General features: G+C 50.5%; 1 protein-coding gene across 7 annotated transcripts in view; it reads left to right on the top strand.

Annotated features, from left to right (window-relative positions):
• The window catches only part of ASAP1 (ArfGAP with SH3 domain, ankyrin repeat and PH domain 1), a 346314-nt gene that overhangs the window by 312635 nt on the left and 14114 nt on the right, over positions 1 to 19565 (top strand). For 6 of the 7 annotated variants that reach the window (XR_009053673.1, XM_057734376.1, XM_057734377.1 and 3 more), the window contains 3 exons: positions 2490 to 2718; positions 10814 to 10984; positions 18780 to 18849. Coding sequence is in view for 6 of the 7 variants with exons in the window: in XM_057734376.1 (XP_057590359.1) it covers positions 2490 to 2718; positions 10814 to 10984; positions 18780 to 18849 (470 nt within the window). In the remaining variant the exon portion in view is untranslated. The remainder of the gene's footprint in view (positions 1 to 2489; positions 2719 to 10813; positions 10985 to 18779; positions 18850 to 19565) is intronic. The other variant, XM_057734380.1, reaches the window with a different exon arrangement.

Here is a 19565-nt window from a genome sequence, read left to right as displayed (position 1 = left end):
TCCTCAGTCTTTCCTCTTAAGCCCTTCAACTAATTAACGAGGCCCACCCCTGTGGCTCAAATTCTAACCTAAAACGTTAATCACATCTAAAAAATACCTTCACAGCAACATGTAGACTGGTGTTTGAGCTAACCCCTGTGCTTTGCAGTCTTAGGTTGACACATAAAATTAGCCCTTATAACAGCTAGTTAATAAATAGCAAGTTGTCACTGATTGAGTAACTATGAGCTGGGCAGCAGCAAGCACGTGTGTCACCTCCCATCATCTCTACCAAAAGCCCACTGGGGTGTTGTCATTGCCCCCACTTTACAGAAGAGGAAACTGACGCAGGAAATTATGTGATTTTTCTGAAGTCTCGCAGCAACTAAAGACAGTATCGGGGATTAAACCAAGTTCTTTGTGAGTATCATAGGTAGTTCTTAATTACCTCTGAAGGTTCATTTGTACCCTTTTTTTAGATTCCACATATAAGCGCTATCATATATTTGTCTTTCTGTGTCTGACTTACTTCACTCAGAATGACAATCTCTGGGTCCATCCATGTTGTTGCAAAATGGCATAATTTTGTTCTTTTTTATGGCTGAGTAATATTCCATTGTAGGTATGTACCATATCTTCTTTATCCATTCCTCTGTTGATGGACATGTATGTTGCTTCCATGTCTGGCTATTGTAAGTAGTGCTGCAGTGAACATTGGGGTGCATGTATCATTTGAATTAATGGTTTTCTCCGCATATATGCCCAGGAGTGGGACTGCTGGGTCATATGGTAGTTCTATTTTTAGATTTTTAAGGAACCTCCATATTGTCTCTGTATGGTTGTACCAATTTACATTCCCACCGACAGTGCAGAAGGGTTCCCTTTCCTCCACTCCCTCTCCAGCATTTGTTTGTAGATTTTTTGATGATGGCCATTCTGACTGTGAGGTGATACCTCATTGTAGTTTTGATTTGCATTTCTCTAATAATTAGTCATGTTGAGCATCTGTTCATGTGCTTTTTGGCCGTCTGTGTGTCTTCTTTGGAGAAATGTCTGTTTAGATCTTCTGCCCGTTTTTTTGATTGGGTTATTTTTTGATACTGAGCTGCATGAGCTGTTTGTATATTTTGGATGAATCCCTTGTCAGTTGCTCCCTCTGAAGGTTCACGCATGCATTTTTCATCAGATGTGGATCCACTGGTTTCTCTTTCCCAGGCAGGATGTAAGGAGTAGTCAAAGGTGGTCATACCAAGATGTCCTAAAGGCATTCACCACTTTAAGAGGCGCTCAGTTACAATACAGTCAAGATAACCGTTATAGTAAGAGTTGGGGAAATTCCTGAGAAGTATTCAGAGGACAGAGCGGCTGCCCTAGCCTTGGCGAGCAGTGAAGACCTGATCAAGGAAGCACCACAGGAGATGGGTTTCTTAGTGTGGGGAGGAGCTTGCCAGGCAAGGAAGTGGGAAGAATGCATCCTTCCGGGGAGGGAGAACAGCATGTGCAAAGGCCGGGGGTCATCGTGGGGCCTGGACATCAGAGGACCGGTTGGGATGAGGTGTGAGGAGGTGCCTTGGCATGTGCTGGGTGGGGAGAGGCAGGAGGCTGCCCTGCAGAGGCACCCCAGACCAGGAAGGGCATGAAGGGGTTTGGGGCCAAGTTTGGCCCTTCAGCTTTTAGCCAGGCGGGCACAGGTCAGCAGCTTTGTTGTCAGCTGCTAGGCTTTCCTAGCAGCTCTGGCTGCAGCGTGGAAAATGGACTGGAGCCAGAAGACTGGAGGCAGGGGCTGTTCAGGAGGCCAGTGCTTCAGGGGCGCTGGTGAAGCCTGCATGAGGGGTGGGTCCGAGGGGCACTTCTGAGCTTTCTGTGCAGGCCCGGGTGGCTCTCAGTGCCGCTGAGGTTCTAACTTGGTGCGGATGCTGTCGGTGGAGTGTGAACACTAGTGAACCGTCACAGGTGGTTGAAAGTGTTTGGAAGCCAAGAGGTGGGGGTTGGATGTACAGGCCTGTGTCATCAGCATTAGGTGGCAGTCCTGGCCACGGGCGTGGGCGAGGTTCCTTCTTAAGAGGATGTAAAATGAAAGACGAGAGGATGGAGAGCTTCAACATTAAAGGGCTGAGCTGGGAAGGCAAATTCAATGTAGTAGATTTCAGACGGGACGGGGGGAGGACACTGTTCAGATGTTGGTGAATGTGTCCTGCACGGGGAGGTATTTGTGGAGTAAAGGTTAAATCTGTGACCTTATACCTCTGAATACGGTGATCCCTAAACCATCCTGTCCCTAGTGGGACCCTGGTAGTGACAGGAGAATCAGACGTGTACTCTCTGGATGTTGCCCTTTGTGGCTCCATCCTCAGAGTGCTGTGCCGTGGCTCTTAGGCCTCCGTGTGACTGACCCCCCAAAATGTAGAGCCCAGACCCCCACCTGAGCCTACCCCGCAGACCCCTCCGTACGCCCAAAGCATCGTCCTTGACTATCAGCTGACCCACCGCACTGTTACTTCACTTGCCAGCCGAGCCCCATCAAGAAGGAGCGCTCGCCCAGACCTCAGAGCTTCTGCCACTCCTCCAGCCTCTCCCCCCAGGACAAGCTCTCGCTGCCAGGCTTCAGCACCCCGCGGGACAAGCAGCGGCTCTCCTACGGCGCCTTCACCAACCAGATCTTCGTCTCCACAAGCACAGACTCGCCCACGTCACCAACTGCAGAGGCGCCCCCGCTGCCGCCTAGAAACGCCGTGAAAGGTACGAGCTGTGGGAGGGGCTTCGTGACTCCATCCTCATAGCTGGGAGTGGACCCAGCTTTGAGGTAGGAATTCTGAGGTGCATTTGAGTGGCAGAGTGTGGGCTGTGATATCAGGGCAGCTTGAAACAGGGACCTTGCCGTCTGCCACGTTCCAGCCGAGAAGTAGTGTTACGGGCACTCTGGGTGCCTTGTCTTGTGTGACTCTCACACCATCCTGTGAGGTGTGTGCTTTTGTGCCCATTGTACAGATGAGGAAATTGAGGTAGAGTGACTTGCCCAAGGTCATGCAGCCGGTAAGTGGTGGGGTTGAGGGTTCATCCAAGGTCTACGTGGCAAAACCGGTGCTCTTTCCTGTGTAATATGGGGTGGAATTTCAGTTCTTCTTTGAGAAGTGTCTTTCCTCTGAACTAAAATATAGTAACCGTGATGTTCGTAGTTATGAAGCCCTTGCTTGACGAGAGGCCCTAAGCCCAGCACCTCTCTTTTCAGGCTCACAGAACGAGGTAAGTAGGACAGTTGCTGGCACCAGGCAGACGGGACTGGTTCAGGGCTGTTGAGTAATTGGCCTGAGATTCTCGGGGGTTAGGGATCCTCACCCAGGTCCTGTGTGACCTCAGCCCACACTCCTGTGCTGTCTGGTGAGGAGTGGTTTCCAGGAGACACCACCCTGGGCAGGGTCTTACTAGAGGAGGGCGATTGTCAAATGCCCCCACGGGGCTCGTGCCGGGATGACAGTCCACCAAGACCCCACCCTGTTCCCCGAATCCACAGAACAGCCTGCACAGGAAGCCCATGTATTCCCACCTACATGGGGACTGGTCGAGACGCAGAAGGAATTACATTAAGGGGTCACCCTGCCTGGGGAGGTTCGAGAGGTGCCCAGAGCCATGGCTTCGGGTCTGGTCTCCGCCAGTAGACCCGAGCGCAGGGTCCTCCCTGTGTGCTGCGCGCGTGCTGGCGCAGGTTCGAGGGCCCCCGTGCACAGTGCTGTGCCTATTTGAATCACACTGGGGCTATTTTCTGGGGAATGTGAGCTTTATGCAAAACAGTGTTTTTTCAGAGCTTATTCTCCATTGAAATAGTGTTATAAATGGGAGCAGTGTTCTTAGACCCCAAATGGCCTCACAGATTATAAAATAGTGGAGAAAGTTAAAATAAGGCTCGGGCACGAACAGTACTCACCAGAGATAACCAGTGGCCGGAACAGCAACAGCACACGTAAGCCAAAGCTTTAACCCGCCAGCCTTGTTCTGACCCCTCCATACATGACGCTAGAGTGTTCCTCTTAAATCACTGGCGTATCAAGGGGCAGATCTGTGCTGTAAGAGGCCCGTGTTCCCCATCAGGGTAGCAGTCTGCAGAGAGCACAGAGTCCCTTTCTGCACCCTAAGGGGGACCATGAAAAGTTACCTTGCAAGGGTCTGTATTCCCTGATGGCAGTTACCAAAAAAGTGGTGATGACCTATCAGAGAGCCTCCAGGTCATTGAGAATCTTGGAAAAGGTCTACGGGGGGAGTGACGCCAGGATTCTAGGGCCCAGGAGGCCCCCTCACCTCCCTCTACCCCTTTCTGTAGTTTTATCTCAAGGGGACACAGAAACCCATAAAATATACTGACTCAGTGCCAAGTATCTCTCTGCTGCCTTGAATAAATTCTAATCAGCTCTTTACCAAAGGCCCAGAAGACAAAGACCAGATTTACTTAGCGATCCAGCTGCTGAAACAAGTGCTTAGAGACTTGGCCACAGCAACCGTGGTCAGCGAAGGAGAGGCTGCTTTCCCCCTCCCCACCCTCCAAAATCCCATAATTGAACGTAAACATCCCTCCCTGCTAAAGTCAGAGTGTCCTTCCAGGCTGCTCCTCGCAGGACATCGGATGCGGAGATTTGGCCTGAGCAGGTGAGACACAAGAAGCACAGCCTCCCTGTGACTTTTATAAGGGACTTGAAACGGGAGATGGTTCCGCAGGCAGCTTGGCGCGCACGCCCTTACGTTTGGAAAAGTGATAACGCTTAAGTGGAGTTCCTGGAAGACAACGTTGACGTTCAGCGGATGCTCAGTGCAGAGACAATTCTCCTCTGTTTTCCTTACATTTTCTTCCTTTCCTGCTGTTGAGCGGATTGAACCATTTGCATGAAACAAGGGTGTCTTGCTGTTTGGCTTGCTAGTTTCCCGTGGAGGTAAAGCAGAGGTGTCTGCTTGCAGCACGAGTCACTTCCACACCGTGAACTTCAGGGTCGGAAGGATGATGGGTTCTGGTGAGGCAGAAGCAACTGATGAAGTTTCCACTAATGAGAGGAGTACAGCGGGGAAAGATAGAAAGAATTATTCTGAATCCAGCTCAAGAATATTTTCAAAAATCCCCAGCTGCCTCTTGAAACCCTAGAAAGTTTGACCTAGATGGCGATCCGGGCAGAGCCTGAGTCAGAGCTGGACGACTCAACAGTGCAGAATCCCAAACTCACCGCCCTTAAGCCTTCGAAACATTTTGCTGCCTGACCCCTCTTCAGAAGTGAAGTCCAGCGAGGTGAAATCAAAGCTACAAAATTAAGTATGCAGAAGTTTCTCCCTCGTGATCCCCAGCCCCCCACCGCACTGTGTCTTGACTGAGACCTCGTACTCTTCAGGACTGCCAAGATTGGTTTGTTCTTCATCTTTAAGCTAGAATCATGTCACAGAACCTGGAATTTTTTGTTTGTTTGTTTGTTTTAGAGCTAGAAAGATGCTGAAAGATGAATGCGATTTGCCACTGTTTGTACAGCTAAGGAAACGGAGCCCTGAAAAGGTTAAGGAATCCCCTCCAGGTCACACAGTGGCTGAAACAGGATAGAAAATTAAAGCAGGCCGCAGCACTTATCAGCCAGATCTTCTGGTTTCTTCTTTTCCATGTTGAGGACGAGGGTCCATCTCTGTCTCGTCTTCCTCGTGCAGTTGTCATCAGAATCCAGTGAGAGAATAGATGAGAAAACAGTTTGTAAAATGCAGAGCCCTGAAACTACCGGGAGGGACTCCTGTCAGGACTGTTAGGCTGTGACTCCACAGATGTCTCGAGAGTAGGGAAGAAGACAGGAGCCTCATGCCTCCCACAGAGCAGGAGCTTGACCACAGTGTTGCTTACTTATGGTTTGGATGATGGATTGATCCATTGCTTTAACTATGTTTTTAAGTCATCTTAAGCTGCAGAACTGCAGTTTCCTCCCATGGTAGAACGCCATGCCTTTCACACAGCCATGACACAGACTGTGCTTGACATGAGATTTTTGTGGAGGTTCGTGAGAAGGACGGGAAGCTTTCGGCTCAGTGCCTGGCACCTAGTCAGTGCCCCAGGGAGGATACTGCGGCTGGCCTTGGAGCCACTGCAACTCCTCAGCTTTAAAAAAAGAGTCCCTTGGGGAACAGGAACCAGGGTAGAGCCGCCCAAGTCTGGTAAATCAGCAGGTGCTCTGGGTGGTGAAACCCGACATGATGTGGGCACCTTTAACTCAAAGGATTCGTCAAGTAAATGAATGATAAGCTCGATTTTAAAGCTTCCCGGGGACCACCATCCTTCACTGGTGTTGAATTTTCTGGATTTTTGTATTTTTTGTGAGTGGGTTTTGGTCTGTTTAGCCTATTTTTGTCGGTCTCTCTCCGGCCTTCTTAAAGCGTTACACACGTGTCACCTCGTACGGGCCGAGAGTACGTCTGTGGCTTCTGTCCTCAGCAGTGGCCCCTGGCACGGGCTCACCAGCCCAGTCGCCTGACTGCCAGGGTGTAGAAAGGGAAGCAGAGGAAATCCTTGTTGTGCGTCTTGCACGTAAGAACGTATGAGTAAAAGAGCCAGCCCTAAGCCCCTTGAGTTCAGCACTTTTCTCTTTAATGATCAGTGTCCTGGAAGGAGACTGAAGGACGCGTGAGTAGCTCACGCATGTTCCATGTGTAGCACTGTGTCATGCGCGGCATCAGTGTGTGTTGGAATCCTGCCAGCTTTGGGGCTGACCTACCGTGGTTTCCCCCACGTGCTCCCCCCCACGTGCTCCCCTGCTCCACGATGTGCCTCTGTTTCCCCACCTGAGCGTGGAGATGATAATAGCTCCTTCCTCCTACACATACAGTTCTTCTCTAAATAAACATATTGCATCTTTATCTACTTTTTAAGTGACCTAAGCTTTCTGCTCTTTTAATAAGCTCGATACTATGGAAACCATTAGAAAATAGTAAGTTTTTCATTTGTATCGTCCAGAGTTGTCTGTATTAACTCTGTCTTTGACTCCTTTCGTCAACACTTATATATGGCCTGTTAGAATATGTGTATAATATTTCTGCAGACAATTTTTTCCAAAAACTGCCAGGATAATTGTTTTAAGCCATCTCTGGGTCTCGTTTTTTCTTTGACGTTTCAAAGCTGTACTTTTATTTGCTCTCCCAGCATGGAAGACCTCTGGGTTTTCCGTTTTACTAAAAACCAAAGGTACAAGGACATTTAAGAAGAACCTTCCTGACTTACACCCTGAGTTGATTCCATAGACTGTGCCCAGACCATGCCAGGTGCTGAGAGAGACAGATAATGTGCATCTTGTTCTAAGGAGGTTTCCAGCCTGGGATGGAGAAGAGAGTGTATTTCTAGCGCAGGATAGAGAGTATATAGTGCCATTCAGCCTTGTGTGTGCAGAGGTAGAAGCAGTTGCTCCAGGGCAAAGGGTGGGTTAGAGAAGGCTTCTGGATGAGGCTACACTGGAGCTGACCCTTGACAATGCAGAGGTGAGGAGGGACCACAGTGGGCACCGTGGCTTCTGCGATGCACGGCGTTGTCACATGTGTGGGCTTCCCGAGTTCTGGCCATGTGCTGGCCACACCTCTGAGCTGCAGGCCTCAGGGGCCTCCCCGAACGGTGACAATGAGGAGCCGGTGACAGTGAGGTGCTCAGGTGGGGCCACTAACGTTGAAGGTAGAGCAAAATGTCTAACTGAGTGACCAAGAGGCTGTTGGAAATGCAGGGAACCCCCCCCCACCAGGCAGGTGAACCCCTGGTAAGAGCTGCACAGTACACCCTGCCTCCTCTAGAAGACCTTCTAATGATTTAACCTCAGAGCTATTTATAGCAGCTTTGGAAATCCAGACCTACATTTTTAAGAAAAAGTGTTAGAGGATAATTGGACATAATAGCCCATATTAGTGGCAAATGTGGTTTAGGGTGTTTTTTTCTTATTCTCACAGGCCCTGGCAGAGTTCAGGGGAGAAAACTGGCCGCCCGAGTCGCCTCCCCACCTGTTCATCTCGCCTCCCTTTTGAGTTTGTTTGATGTTGTGTTTACTTTTTTTTATTTTGTTTGTTTTAGCTTTCTTCACGCCACTAGAATTGCTTCTTTCCTGACTGAGCCAATGCTCAGGTTTACTTTGCAGGAAACATCCTTTTTAGTGCTTAAAGATCAGTTACTCATTTTAGAAGTCTTTTGAACTCTTTACAAGTTAAAAATTTTTTGTCTGCTTTTCTGGGGTCTATACAGTGTTTTCCACCCTTTTTTAACTCCTGCATTACCAGCCAGCTCCTGTTGTGTAGCTTCTGTTACAGAACAGCAGGTGCGTCTGTGTGTTGTTTCCCATGAAAGCAGATGACGGTATTGAATATTTCTTTTCGAACATGACACCGTCTCTCCCTAGGTCCCCTCACTCCCTGGTTTCTGATCTGTCGCCCTAAATGAGAGGTTCTGTCTTCCTTACGGATCACTAGCCTTACAGCAAGAGAAGTAGCAGTTTATTCATCCATTTATTCGGTACCGTATCCTAAATTCAGCCGACTCTACACCAGGCCAGGGAACAGCCTGACCCTAATAGAACCTGCAGCATGGCGGAGGAGAAAGGCAGTAAACAAGTACGCAAAGATGAGTGATTAAAGGCCAAAGCAGCTGATGGGAAGAAAGTAAGACAAGGATGTGAGGATGTGAGGAAGGGAACACAAACCCCTACCTTGTGTAAACAGTCTTTTTTTTTTTTTTTTTTTTAAATATTTATTTATTTATTTGGTCGCACCGGGTCTTAGTTGCAGCATGTGGGATCTAGTTCCCTGACCAGGGGTCAACCCCGGGCCCCCTGCATTGGGAGCTCAGAGTCTTAACCACCGGACCACCAGGGAAGTCCCTCCCTACATTGTTTAATGATTCAGGAGGCTTGATTTTGCTTGGTTTGTGGATGCAGGGCAGCTCGGGTCTGATCGCTCCTGAAATCACGTACGCAGACAGCTTTGCCCAGAGACACAGCTCCATTGGCCATCTGTGTTTCCAGGCAGGATTTGGAGCTTATGGGAGGGCCTTTCAGATGCACCGCCTCGGAGAGTCCCTAGATGGCGGTACAGACGAAACTGCTGGAGAATCTCCCCATTGTCTGTTATCTATTCTCCATTGATTTTCTGGAGGAAAGTTACACTTCCTAGTACTGAGCGTTGTTGTTGCCGTTTTCCTCGCGTGGCGAGCCCAGAAAACACTGGCCCGGCTCTCAGGACAGGGCGCGCCCTCGCCAGCCCGGGAGACCTGCCTCGTGGTCCAGCGCCGCCCCTCGTGGCCGCCTAACCGTAATCACGCGCAGCCGCTTTCCTGGCTGCCAAACCGGGCCGGTGATGCCTGACCCACATGCCTCCCAGGGTTGCTATGCAAATCGAGGGGAGCAGCATGGACGAACACAATTTTGAAGACGAGGAGGCACTATGCAAACACAAGGCCAAAATGACAATGCCTTTATTGTTACAAAAATAAAATAGTTTCTGCGACTGCAGTGCCTGGTGCCGTAACTGGGCATAGATTTGGGGTAACGGTAAGGCTTTCATCACGTATCCCGTCAACAGGACTGAGAATAAATGCTACAGCTAAGGCCGTTTAATCCTAGAGCAAATGACCATTTTACTGGGATGAACAGTATTTACTTCCAAGACAAGGCTGTCTTTGAGACACAAGGGTTTAAGTCTGTGTTTGTACTGACCGGTGATTGATCATGGAAAATAGCAAAGCTTGTTTTCCCGAGGAAGGAGGCCGGCAGTAATTAAGCTTTTCTTCTAATACGCAGAATGTAAAAAGCTCTTTTGGAGCCTTTCTGGATCACCAGGTACCTACCATCCTGCATTAAACATTCAGTGTAGCAGTGATTCTAGCTTTTTTTGTTTCTTTCCTTTTTTTTTCTCTTTTAATGTTTGCGGAAACTGTTGTTCAGTGAAACCCATACCTGGTAATAGTCATAGAGATTTGTCAAAGCGCCCGGCATATAGTTCCTGGCATATACTGGCGGCCACTTCAGTGTCTCTTGGAATAAAGATTAACAGCATATATACTACTCCCAGAGCGTTCTTAAAAACAAAAAGTCAACTTTTGCCGTAGTGGTTTGTGTGTGTGTGATATTAATATCGTTACTGCTATCCTGTCATTACCTCTGGAGAAAGTAGAATCTTTTTAAAAACCTATAGAAATCAGTGAAGCTAATATAACTTGTTCAAGCTTCCAATATAATAGGTGGTTTAGGATTTCTGGAACAGTTCAGAATCGGAGGAAAAAAGGATTTTTGGATTTCCCTTCTTTCCAAGTAATCCTTTACATTAGAGCCTTCATTATTTATAAAAGTCATTAAAAAAAAAAAAAAAACTTCAGGCAGAGTTTGCTGACTAAAAGTTGGAGTGGAGAAAAAACCCTGTTCTCTGAATCTGGTGTTCGTGTTTCCACTGAGCCCGTGGGAGGTTTAGTCTGCACTTTGCTCTTTCTCCACTGACTTTGCTGGCAGTTCTGTGTGCCTCCTTCCTCTGGAGGTTTTGTAGTGGTTCCAGTGAGTTACTGGTTTTAAATGTGTGTGTTTTATTTCTCCCATCGTACCCAAATGATGATCTAAACCCAGTAGCATTCTGTGTTGACTGACGTTTTGTTCTTTCAAAGCACACACCCTCCTCTTTAATGTTTTTGACCAGCAGTTTTTTAAAGCCCTCTTTGCGGATTACCGGGTCGATGGACTTGGCCGTCCCCAGCCTCGTGCTTCCGTCTCTGTGTGTCATACCCCATTTGATGCGTGGAAGTAACTGCATATGGGCTGTTCTGTCTGCGAGACCGGGATTAACCTTCCTGCCCCATTCGATTCCTTTCCAGGTCCAACGGGCCCACCTTCAACACTCCCTCTAAGCACCCAGACCTCTAGTGGCAGCTCCACCCTGTCCAAGAAGAGGCCTCCTCCCCCACCACCCGGACACAAGCGAACCCTATCCGACCCTCCCAGCCCACTACCTCACGGGCCCCCAAACAAAGGCGCAGTTCCTTGGGGTAAGTTGTCCTCAAGTCAGGGCCCTCGCTGCCTGGGTCGGCAGCGTGCGGGGCTCGGGGGGCAGTGGGCGCTCCGCGCAGGCAGCAAATGGACCACACCACACCCACGTTGGATGAGGGCTTGGATACGTATGATGGTACAGCCTCGCATGGCCGAGAGGCGTTGGGGAAAATGTCCACCGCCACTTAAAAAGGGTCATGATGAGACGGTACTAAGGGTTTTTTGTGCACCAGACGCCCACGAGGGCCCTGGTGGTGGCGCTGGTCTTTCCTGGCTCCTGGCCCCTGGCCCCCGCTCAGCCTCAGCGGCCTGCTTTCACCTCCAGGTCCACCAGGCTCTTTTCCTCCTGGGGCCGCCCCCTCCCTGCAGCTCTGTCACGCCCTTGAAAGCCTGGCTCACTCCTGTCCTTCTCAGCCTGCATGTCTCTCTGCTGGGCTGTCCTCTCTAAGGGAGCCCCTCCCCACCGTTTTCCTCAGGGCCCCAGATCACCGCTGACAGGTATTTTATTTGTGTTTGGTTTTTTGGTCTCTGGAACATAAGCTTCATGAGAGCAGGGCCCTTGTCTCTCTTGTTCTCTTCTGTGTTCACAGCGCCTAGAATAGAGCCAGGGTGGCAGTAGGTACTCAGTAATCACTTGGGAATAAACAAACCTGCCCAGATCAGTTAGTAGTTTACCATTTCGGTGACACTGACAGCAGATGAAAAATTTCTATCCACAAGGAACCCAGTTTCCATCTTTCTCTCCCTTTGTAGTTCACCAGCCCACCACCAATTTCACTCAAGAGCTGGTGCCCATGGGGTCCTGACTCCGCTGGTTTGTGTGTCTCACCTCTACCCCTTCCAGTGAGTCATGTTGTGGCTTTTTTGTTTGTAACTGACAGGGAACTCAGCTGACTGCTTTTTAAGGCCTCATCAGAAAGCCCCTATTAGGTGTTCTGGATTTAGGGAGCTGTTGGGAAAAGCCATGCTGCCCATTTGCATACCGACACACCTGTGTGTCACCTGGCCCAGATGCCACGGCACGTGTGGACTGTCTGCTCAGCCAGTCACTCTGCTCGCCTGGTGCCTGGAGTTTGGGCTCCTTCCCCCGTGTGCTCAAGGAGCAGCTGATGGTCCAGGAGGGAGACGGGCGGGGAGACCTGTGCAGTGTGTTCTTCACGGCGAAGGTGCCCCGTTAACCAGATACTGTGGAAGTGCTGCACCAGGGTGCCCAGCTGCGTTGGGAGGCTTCAGGGGAGGGGACGTTTGTAGCGGGTGTGGACGAATCCCTTCCTGATGAGACCAGCTTGGGGGAAGGGGAGGCCCAGGTGCAGGTCAGCACCGTGCAGGTCAGCACCACGCAGGTCCCTGACGCTGCCTGAGGCGCCACTCCAGGACCTTCAGGAGTCCCCAGGGTTCGTCCAAAAGGACTTTGCCCCAGTGTCCTGCAGGTTTTCATACCACAAGTGACAGATTAACCTTCTTTTCGAATTTTACTAAATGTTGATCCTGTTGTTTACTCGGGTTTTATTTCTGTGTAAAGTTTATTGTTCCTCAGACTCCACTGGTCTACAGTTAAATTGACTAAATTTCTGTTTTCTGGCTTAAGAATCATCCCTTTCTTGGGTTTCTTTCACATGACTAAGCAGCAGGACTAGCAGCTGGTGTTTGTTTGGTTTGGTCTGGTTTTAGGTGGGTTTTGTTGTGAACGAGGGGCGTTTTTCACGCAGAAACAAGGTTGTCTCCCCTTGATGAAAGTGAGCTGGTGCCCTGGGCGGTGAGCTTTGGAAGCTGTCGGCCCCGAGCAGTCAGCTGCCTCCTCTTCCCAGCCGTAGCCGCTCGCCTACCACCAGCCTCAAGGGACAAAATCCACACAGAATGGACAGCTGTACACGTCACAAACAACCCCAGGTGGCCGTCAGGGCCGTGCTCTCCGAGTTGGTGTGTGTGCACATAGGGGAGATGTTCTTACAGGCGTCTGCAGACGCAGGACGGTGACAGGCCTCTCCCCAGGCAGGTTAAAGTGGCTCTGATCCCATCTTTGTGTTGTGTGGCCACCGAGGGTTTTATCTCTTCCTGTCTCCCACTGACATTGTGGTCCACAAGCTGAAGGCAGTGTCCAGACTGTCACTAATGAACCACGTGGGGTATGAGATTCCTAGGCGGTATTTATGGTGCCTGCAGTTTCCCTGCAGGCAACCCGTCTTTCCAGTGCTCTTGCGTTCCCCTAAACCTCCCGTCACCTCCCAGCCCCTGAGGTGAGGGCCTTTGGATTGAGATCGGGATCAGGGCCTGGGGGACAGGTGTGAAGAGGTGGAGTAGCACAGCCCCTGCGCCCACCCCAGGTCTCACCTGCCCACCCCCTGACGTAGGACAGGCTCCCCAACTCCATCCTCTCCTCTAAGAGCAGAGCCTTTGCTCATAGTGTGCCCTCACCCAAGAACAGTGTGTGCATTTGTGTTCACGCTTACTCATCCTTCAGGATCTACTGTCCAGGGACCTGCTTCAGAGACCTTCCCCAGCCTGGCCAGCACCCCGGCACCCGTTCTCTGCTCCTTCTGGTGCAGGGATTATCGCACAGCGGTTCTGTTCGCCTCTCTGAACTCCTGACGAGGGTACGGGCTGGTTCTGTCTCGGTGGAGCTCCAGTGTGGACCTGTGTCATAGTGCCTGGGTTCTAATCCATCGCTCCCACCTGGTACCCTGTGGCTCTCAGCAGTTACCTTTGAATTGTTCTGTACCTCCGTTTCCCTGGCTGTAAAATGGGGCTGGTTAATAGTACTTGTCGGACTCTTAAGCAGAGTTCCACAGAGTAGAAAGTGCTAGGGCCTTGACTTGAAGGACACGGAGATTCAGAAAGGTTCAGTCCCCTGCCCAGGTACTTACAGCTGGTGCGTGGGGAGCCTGTGTGGCTGGGAGAGCCCACAGCCCGCGCCCTCTCCGCGCCCTGCTGAGCTCTGCACGTGATGGCTCCGTGATCCCCTTGGCTGTTGCCATCTCAGCAGTTGTTTCTCTGCCCGTGAACGGAGACGGGGGAAGGTAGCCCGGCAGGTAGGCACCGCCCGCCTGGCCGTGCCGCCTTGTCTCTGCAGCACAGAGGCCTGGTGTGCCGGGAGGCCGCCCCGGGCTTTCTCCCTGCCAGAACCACGCATGCATGGCACCCCAGATAGCCCAAGCATCATATTACTGCAGCCCCGCTACGGTGGAGAGGTCAGCCATCTGTCTGGGGAGGCAGCGAAGGCGGGCTTTTGATCAGAAAACAATGAGGCCTGTGGGCAGATTTGGGTTTTTGCGAGGACTATTGGTTTTTGAAGTGGCGTGTCATTAAACCTCACCTTCTGAGATAAAAGAAGTTGTTTATAACCTACTCGCTAACAAACCAACACATTTTAACACAATTTAAATTAAATTAATAAAGAAATGAGGACAAAGGGAGACTAGAGAAAGCGAAGTCCAGGAGTGTGATGTCTTCACAAAACGCATAACACAAGGTCACATATGGCGGCTGGAAATAGACCACAGAATTGACACTGAGGTTCTTACAGGTGAGAGCAAAGAAAAAAAATGCAACCAATTATCCCCTTCCTGGTGGCTATAAGATTAAACTCTTCTCACACTTGAGATTCTTGTAAATACTACCTGAGATCAGCTTCCCCTGGGACCTCTGTCCTTCGTCAGGTATTCAGAGAAGTGTTTACAGGGCACATCCTGGGAAACCATCACGTGCACTGAACAAACTTTCTGGAAGCCCAAACTTTCTGATCCATGTTCCACCAATTCCTGGCTAAGTGACCTCTGGGAATGACTTACGTTCCTTATCTTTGGCCACTGGGAGTTAAAGTTGTATAGGCTTCCCTTTCTTCCCCTCCTTCCCAGGCACTCCTCCCCGCCTCCCCCCACAAGCTTCTCTTTTCTTATTGGAGAGCAGATAATGGATGAAAACTTATACTAAAAATTGATTCACTTCTCATATTTCAAGGCCAGAACTTCCAGGTGAAAAGGGTTAATATTTGAAACATCTGGTCTGAGGCACCCATGTCTACTTATTGGAAGTAGTATTGGCTTGTAAAAGAGCCTTTGGGTAGAAACTTCCTGATTCTTTCTTTTTCTTGGATTTCCCCGTATATTCTCAAGTCAGCTCCCCCCGCCATACCTGACCCCATTGTACATGCCATTCTAGAAATAATAAGAGCTGCTACCATGCATAGATTGCTCACCATGTACCACGTTCTGTGCAACTTGTTCATACGTTACTGTATTAAGCCACCACAACTGTTCTGTAAGATAGGGACTGTCGTTGTCCCTGGTTTACTGGTGAGGAAATTAAAGCACAGAGGTCAAGTAACCTTGCATAAGATCACAGGCCTAATAACTTCAGAGCTGGGATTTGAACCCATTCCTGACTCCAAGGTTCATGAAATTACCCACTCTTCCGGAAGGCTCCTGGAGCCTGTGTGACAGGCGTTGCTGAGCGATGCCCTCCTCTCGTCCCACATAGCAAGTGACCTGGAGGCCCAGCCACAGCTTTTTCAAGTGCCCGCCCTCCGTCTGTCTCCAGCCCTCTCCTCACACACGTGTGTGTGTACCCCAGTCCTTTCCCAGAGAGAGGAGAAAGGACTGAGCTGCTTCCATGCTCCTGCTCTTCCCTCCAGTGCTCTCCTATTTTTGGAAATTTTTCTAAGCCGTGCTTTTCTTCCCAGGCACATGAGGTGGCCTTTGCCTGGCTCTGAGAAAGGCAGGAGTCCTGTCTGCCAGGTCACAGGTGCCTCCCCTCCCCACTGCCCCCCCACCTCCTGCCACGCCCAGGTGTGGGAGAAACCAGGCTGTGGGCCATGTCTTCATTCAGCAGCACCTGCTGACTGCTCTGGGCCAGACACTGGTCTCAAGAGGGGCTGCAGAGACAGACAAGGCAGGATCCCTGCTTGTGAAATGCTCACTCGTTGAGGAAATAAATCATCATCATTTTTGTTACATCCCATCAGAGCTTGGAACAGTGATCACTGTCTGTGTCATTCCCCCTGTGGTCAAGCACCGTGCCCCACACTCCGTGGTTTCTCTCTCATGATGCTCATACCATCTAGTGGAGTAGGTACTGTTATCCCCATTTCATAGACAAGGTAACTGAGGTTCAGTAGAAAAAGCAGTGTCATCAAAATTCATGCCCATTGGTCAGCATTACACCTGGACTCCAGAACCAGGCTTGTCTGGCTCCAAAATCTGCACCCTGACCATCCTCTGTGATTAATGGTTGTAGGCTCACCAGAGGGATGGAGGGACCAAGCCTGGCTTGGGAAGAATTCTCGGAAATTGACTTCAGAGAGACTCTTTGAAGGTTGCAAAGGAATTTACCACAGGTGGGAGGGGATAGGTGTTGTAGGGAGAGGAAACAGAGGGGGCAGAGTTACAGAGGGGTAAACACACATTATCTTCGGAGAGTGGCCAGAGAGGACGGTTAGGTGCGGACACTGGACATCGGAGCTGTGGGTGTCGGGCCACAGCCCCTGACGTGATGGCTCGTCTGTGTGACAGCAGAGAGGATGGCCCTGATGGTCTCCTGTTCAGTCCTAGACATAATGGGGTTAAGAGTCATTGATTTGGGATGTTTTCTGCCTGGAATGGGAATCAGCAGATGCAACAGTTATCCCCCATTAACATAGAGCTTTCTTTGACATTTTGATGGCTGTGGCCCGTAAGTCTGAACATGTGAGGTTTTAGTGTCATGCTGAATAGAGATGCCTGCGTTACAGGAAGGCTCAGCTCGAAGGATGTCGCAAGAGGCTGCCAAAGAAGTCCTTTGGTGTTCAGTTACAGACTCGTGGAAAAATACTAATGGTTAGAAGGAGTGTCTTATTAAAGCAAATCTATATTTGAAAGTCTTTGGCCCTGGGAGCACCAGTTGAGCTTTTTTTTTAAGATTATTTATTTTTGGCTGAACGGGTCTTCATTGCTACACGCGGGCTTTCTCTAGTTGTGGCGAGCGGGGGCTTCTCATTGCGGGGGCTTCTCATTGCAGTTGCTTCTCGTTGCAGAGCACGGGCTCTAGGAACTGGCTTCAGTAGTTGTGGCACGTGGGCTTCAGTAGTTGTGGCTCTTGGGCTTAGTTGCTCCGCAACATGTGGGATCTTCCCGGACCAGGCAGATTCTCAACCACTGCACCAGCAGGGAAGTTCCAGGCTTGTTTCTTCTTGTATCGATGTCCTAGAGTTAAAGTTCTGTCCAGGAGCTCCCCATCCTGTAGGTTAGTGGGACTGGGATGCGAGGGGCGCGTGTGGTGATTTAGTACAGACACTGGAGGCCGGCTGCCGGGCTTTATATCCAAGCTCTGACCCTTACCAACTGCTTGACCTTGGGCTTTGCTTTACTTCTTTCTTTCTTCTTACATAAAATGGCAGGCACTTATATTGTTTATCTCATAGATGTCATGACTATGGGGTACTTTGCACAGTACCTCACTCATAGTAAGTGCTCGGTACACAGTAGTTGCTATTATTAATGTTACTCTTGGGGTGTCGTGATGGGTAATGAAACGCACGTGCATTTGTGTACAGGACCACTAGGTACCTCGTGCAGCCATGTGACCTGTGGCCATTGGGTCACGTAACCCTGCCTCCTCATCTTTAAAGTGAGGACGGCGCCAGCTCCCCTGCTGTGAGGAGGGAGAGCGACCGGGCGCCCCTGGCCACTGCGGAGCAGACACGCCACACAGTGAGCGTTATTTCCGTGTGTGCTTGGCCTGTTCCCTTCACCTCCCCCGTTCAACCAGCCCATCAGTGCCACCTGGGAGGCACTGCAGGCGTCCAGGCAGGGGAGGGGGCTCTGCAGAAAGAGGAGCACTTGGAGTGTCTGGGGCAGTCGCTGGAAGGGCAGGCAGGCAAGGAAGGGGAGCAGCTCCCCAGAGGCAGCCGTGCGTGCAGGTTCCTGGGGTCCCTCCTGGGTGCAGCAGGTCACAGAAGAGCCCGCTTTGTTTCTGGCCAGTCTCTCTGCCTCTCCTGGACAAGCCCATGGGTCTGGTCCTGCTGCTCCCCCATTAGAAGGTGCCTCACTGTTCAGGGTCCGTGTCCCGCAAAGAGGACTTTTCCTGCCCCTCTGGCCAGTTCACTTTAGACACTATTTCCTCCTCCTCATTTTCACAGCACCCACCCCATCAGCATCCACCTCGCTGCACGTTATCAGCGTAGCTTGTGTGTGTGCCCCTCACAAGTGGGATTATGTGCTCTGAAAGAGCGGTGATGCGTTCCTTGGTTTTGTGCCTCCTGCTGCATGTTCATGCCTTGCATGTAGTAGATGCTTAATAAACGTTCACGTTTGAATGAGTGATGAGTAAGTAAGTGACTGAGGGCCTTGCCCAGCAGATGGCCAGTCACCTCCACCCTGCTGAATAGTGGTGGCCACACACACACACACACACACAGAGGGTTGTGTTCTTCTTCTGAGTCTGGTTCCCTGGTTCCCAGTGGTGGTCCCCTGGCGTGGAAACCTCTGGTGAACTTGAAGCCTTACTCTCTTCCCCTGCCCCCAAGTTTAGGACAAGACCCTGAGCCTACGGGACATCCCCCAAGTCCTGTGACCACGGAGGCCTTGCCGGGGAGCAGGCCACTCATCTTTTTTAAACATTTAATAGCAAGAAAAACATTGTCAAGGCCCCAACTGGGGCTTAATTTTGTTCTGTTTTAATGTCAGAAATGTGTACTGTTCTAGCTTGAGTCTTTTGAATTCCTTTCTGGACCCCAGGGGGAGGCTGTCTGCCAGTTCCTATGTCCCCACATTCCAGTTCCTGTTGGAAAATGCGGCTTTTCATGTTTGATTCTCCCCCCAGGTAACGACGTGGGTCCATCTTCGTCAAGTAAGACCGCTAACAAGTTCGAGGGCCTGTCCCAGCAGTCAAGGTGAGCCATCTCCGCGCGTGCTCGCCCGGCGGCCTTTCAGTTGCCGTGGACAGTTACACAAGTGGGCCTCAGGGGCTTCTGCTCGAGGTGGGGCCCGTCAGCTGGTGCTGATTGTGCCAAGAACCTGAGAGCTTCTCCTCGGTTTGCAAACATCCCTGCGCAGACGGTTCTCACAGCGGGCAGGTGTGCAGACCGTGTTTTAGGGGAGCACCGCCCTCCACATCCAGGCTCCAGGTGTGAATGGACCTCACCTCCTTGGGGATCACAGAGTCTGCCAGACTGAGTTCTTATTTTCAATTTTTTAATGAAGTCATTTTATTCTGCTGCTTTTCCTCTTGACTCCATTTTACAGGCTTGGGAATAAAAAGATAATCCTCAGGGAAATCCAACAGCCTAGAGATTTTCAAACATAAAAATATGACTTTCCAAGTTTGCTGTTTGTAAGGTTTTTTAAGCTAGGCTAAAAGGTGATGGGGGTGGGGGGAACGTCCCTCTCTCCCCTCTTCTCACTGGAATGAGATACTTTGGAAGATCTTCTGGGGGCAGCATCTACGCAGCCCCAGCACAGAGGGTTTTCTCCAGAGGTGTGACCTAGATAAGGACACAGGGAGCCACTTCCCGACCCAGAAGCTCCAGGAGAAGGAGTCAGCCGGTGCACAAACTTGTCCAAGCTAAAAGACAGGGTCCTCATTTCTTTTAACGCCACTGTCTTGTTT

The sequence above is a fragment of the Hippopotamus amphibius genome, chromosome 5, assembly GCF_030028045.1.
Source record: "Hippopotamus amphibius kiboko isolate mHipAmp2 chromosome 5, mHipAmp2.hap2, whole genome shotgun sequence".
NCBI lineage: Eukaryota > Metazoa > Chordata > Mammalia > Artiodactyla > Hippopotamidae > Hippopotamus > Hippopotamus amphibius.
Note: the sequence above shows the minus strand (reverse complement) of the source record. Positions and strands in the feature narration are given on the sequence as shown.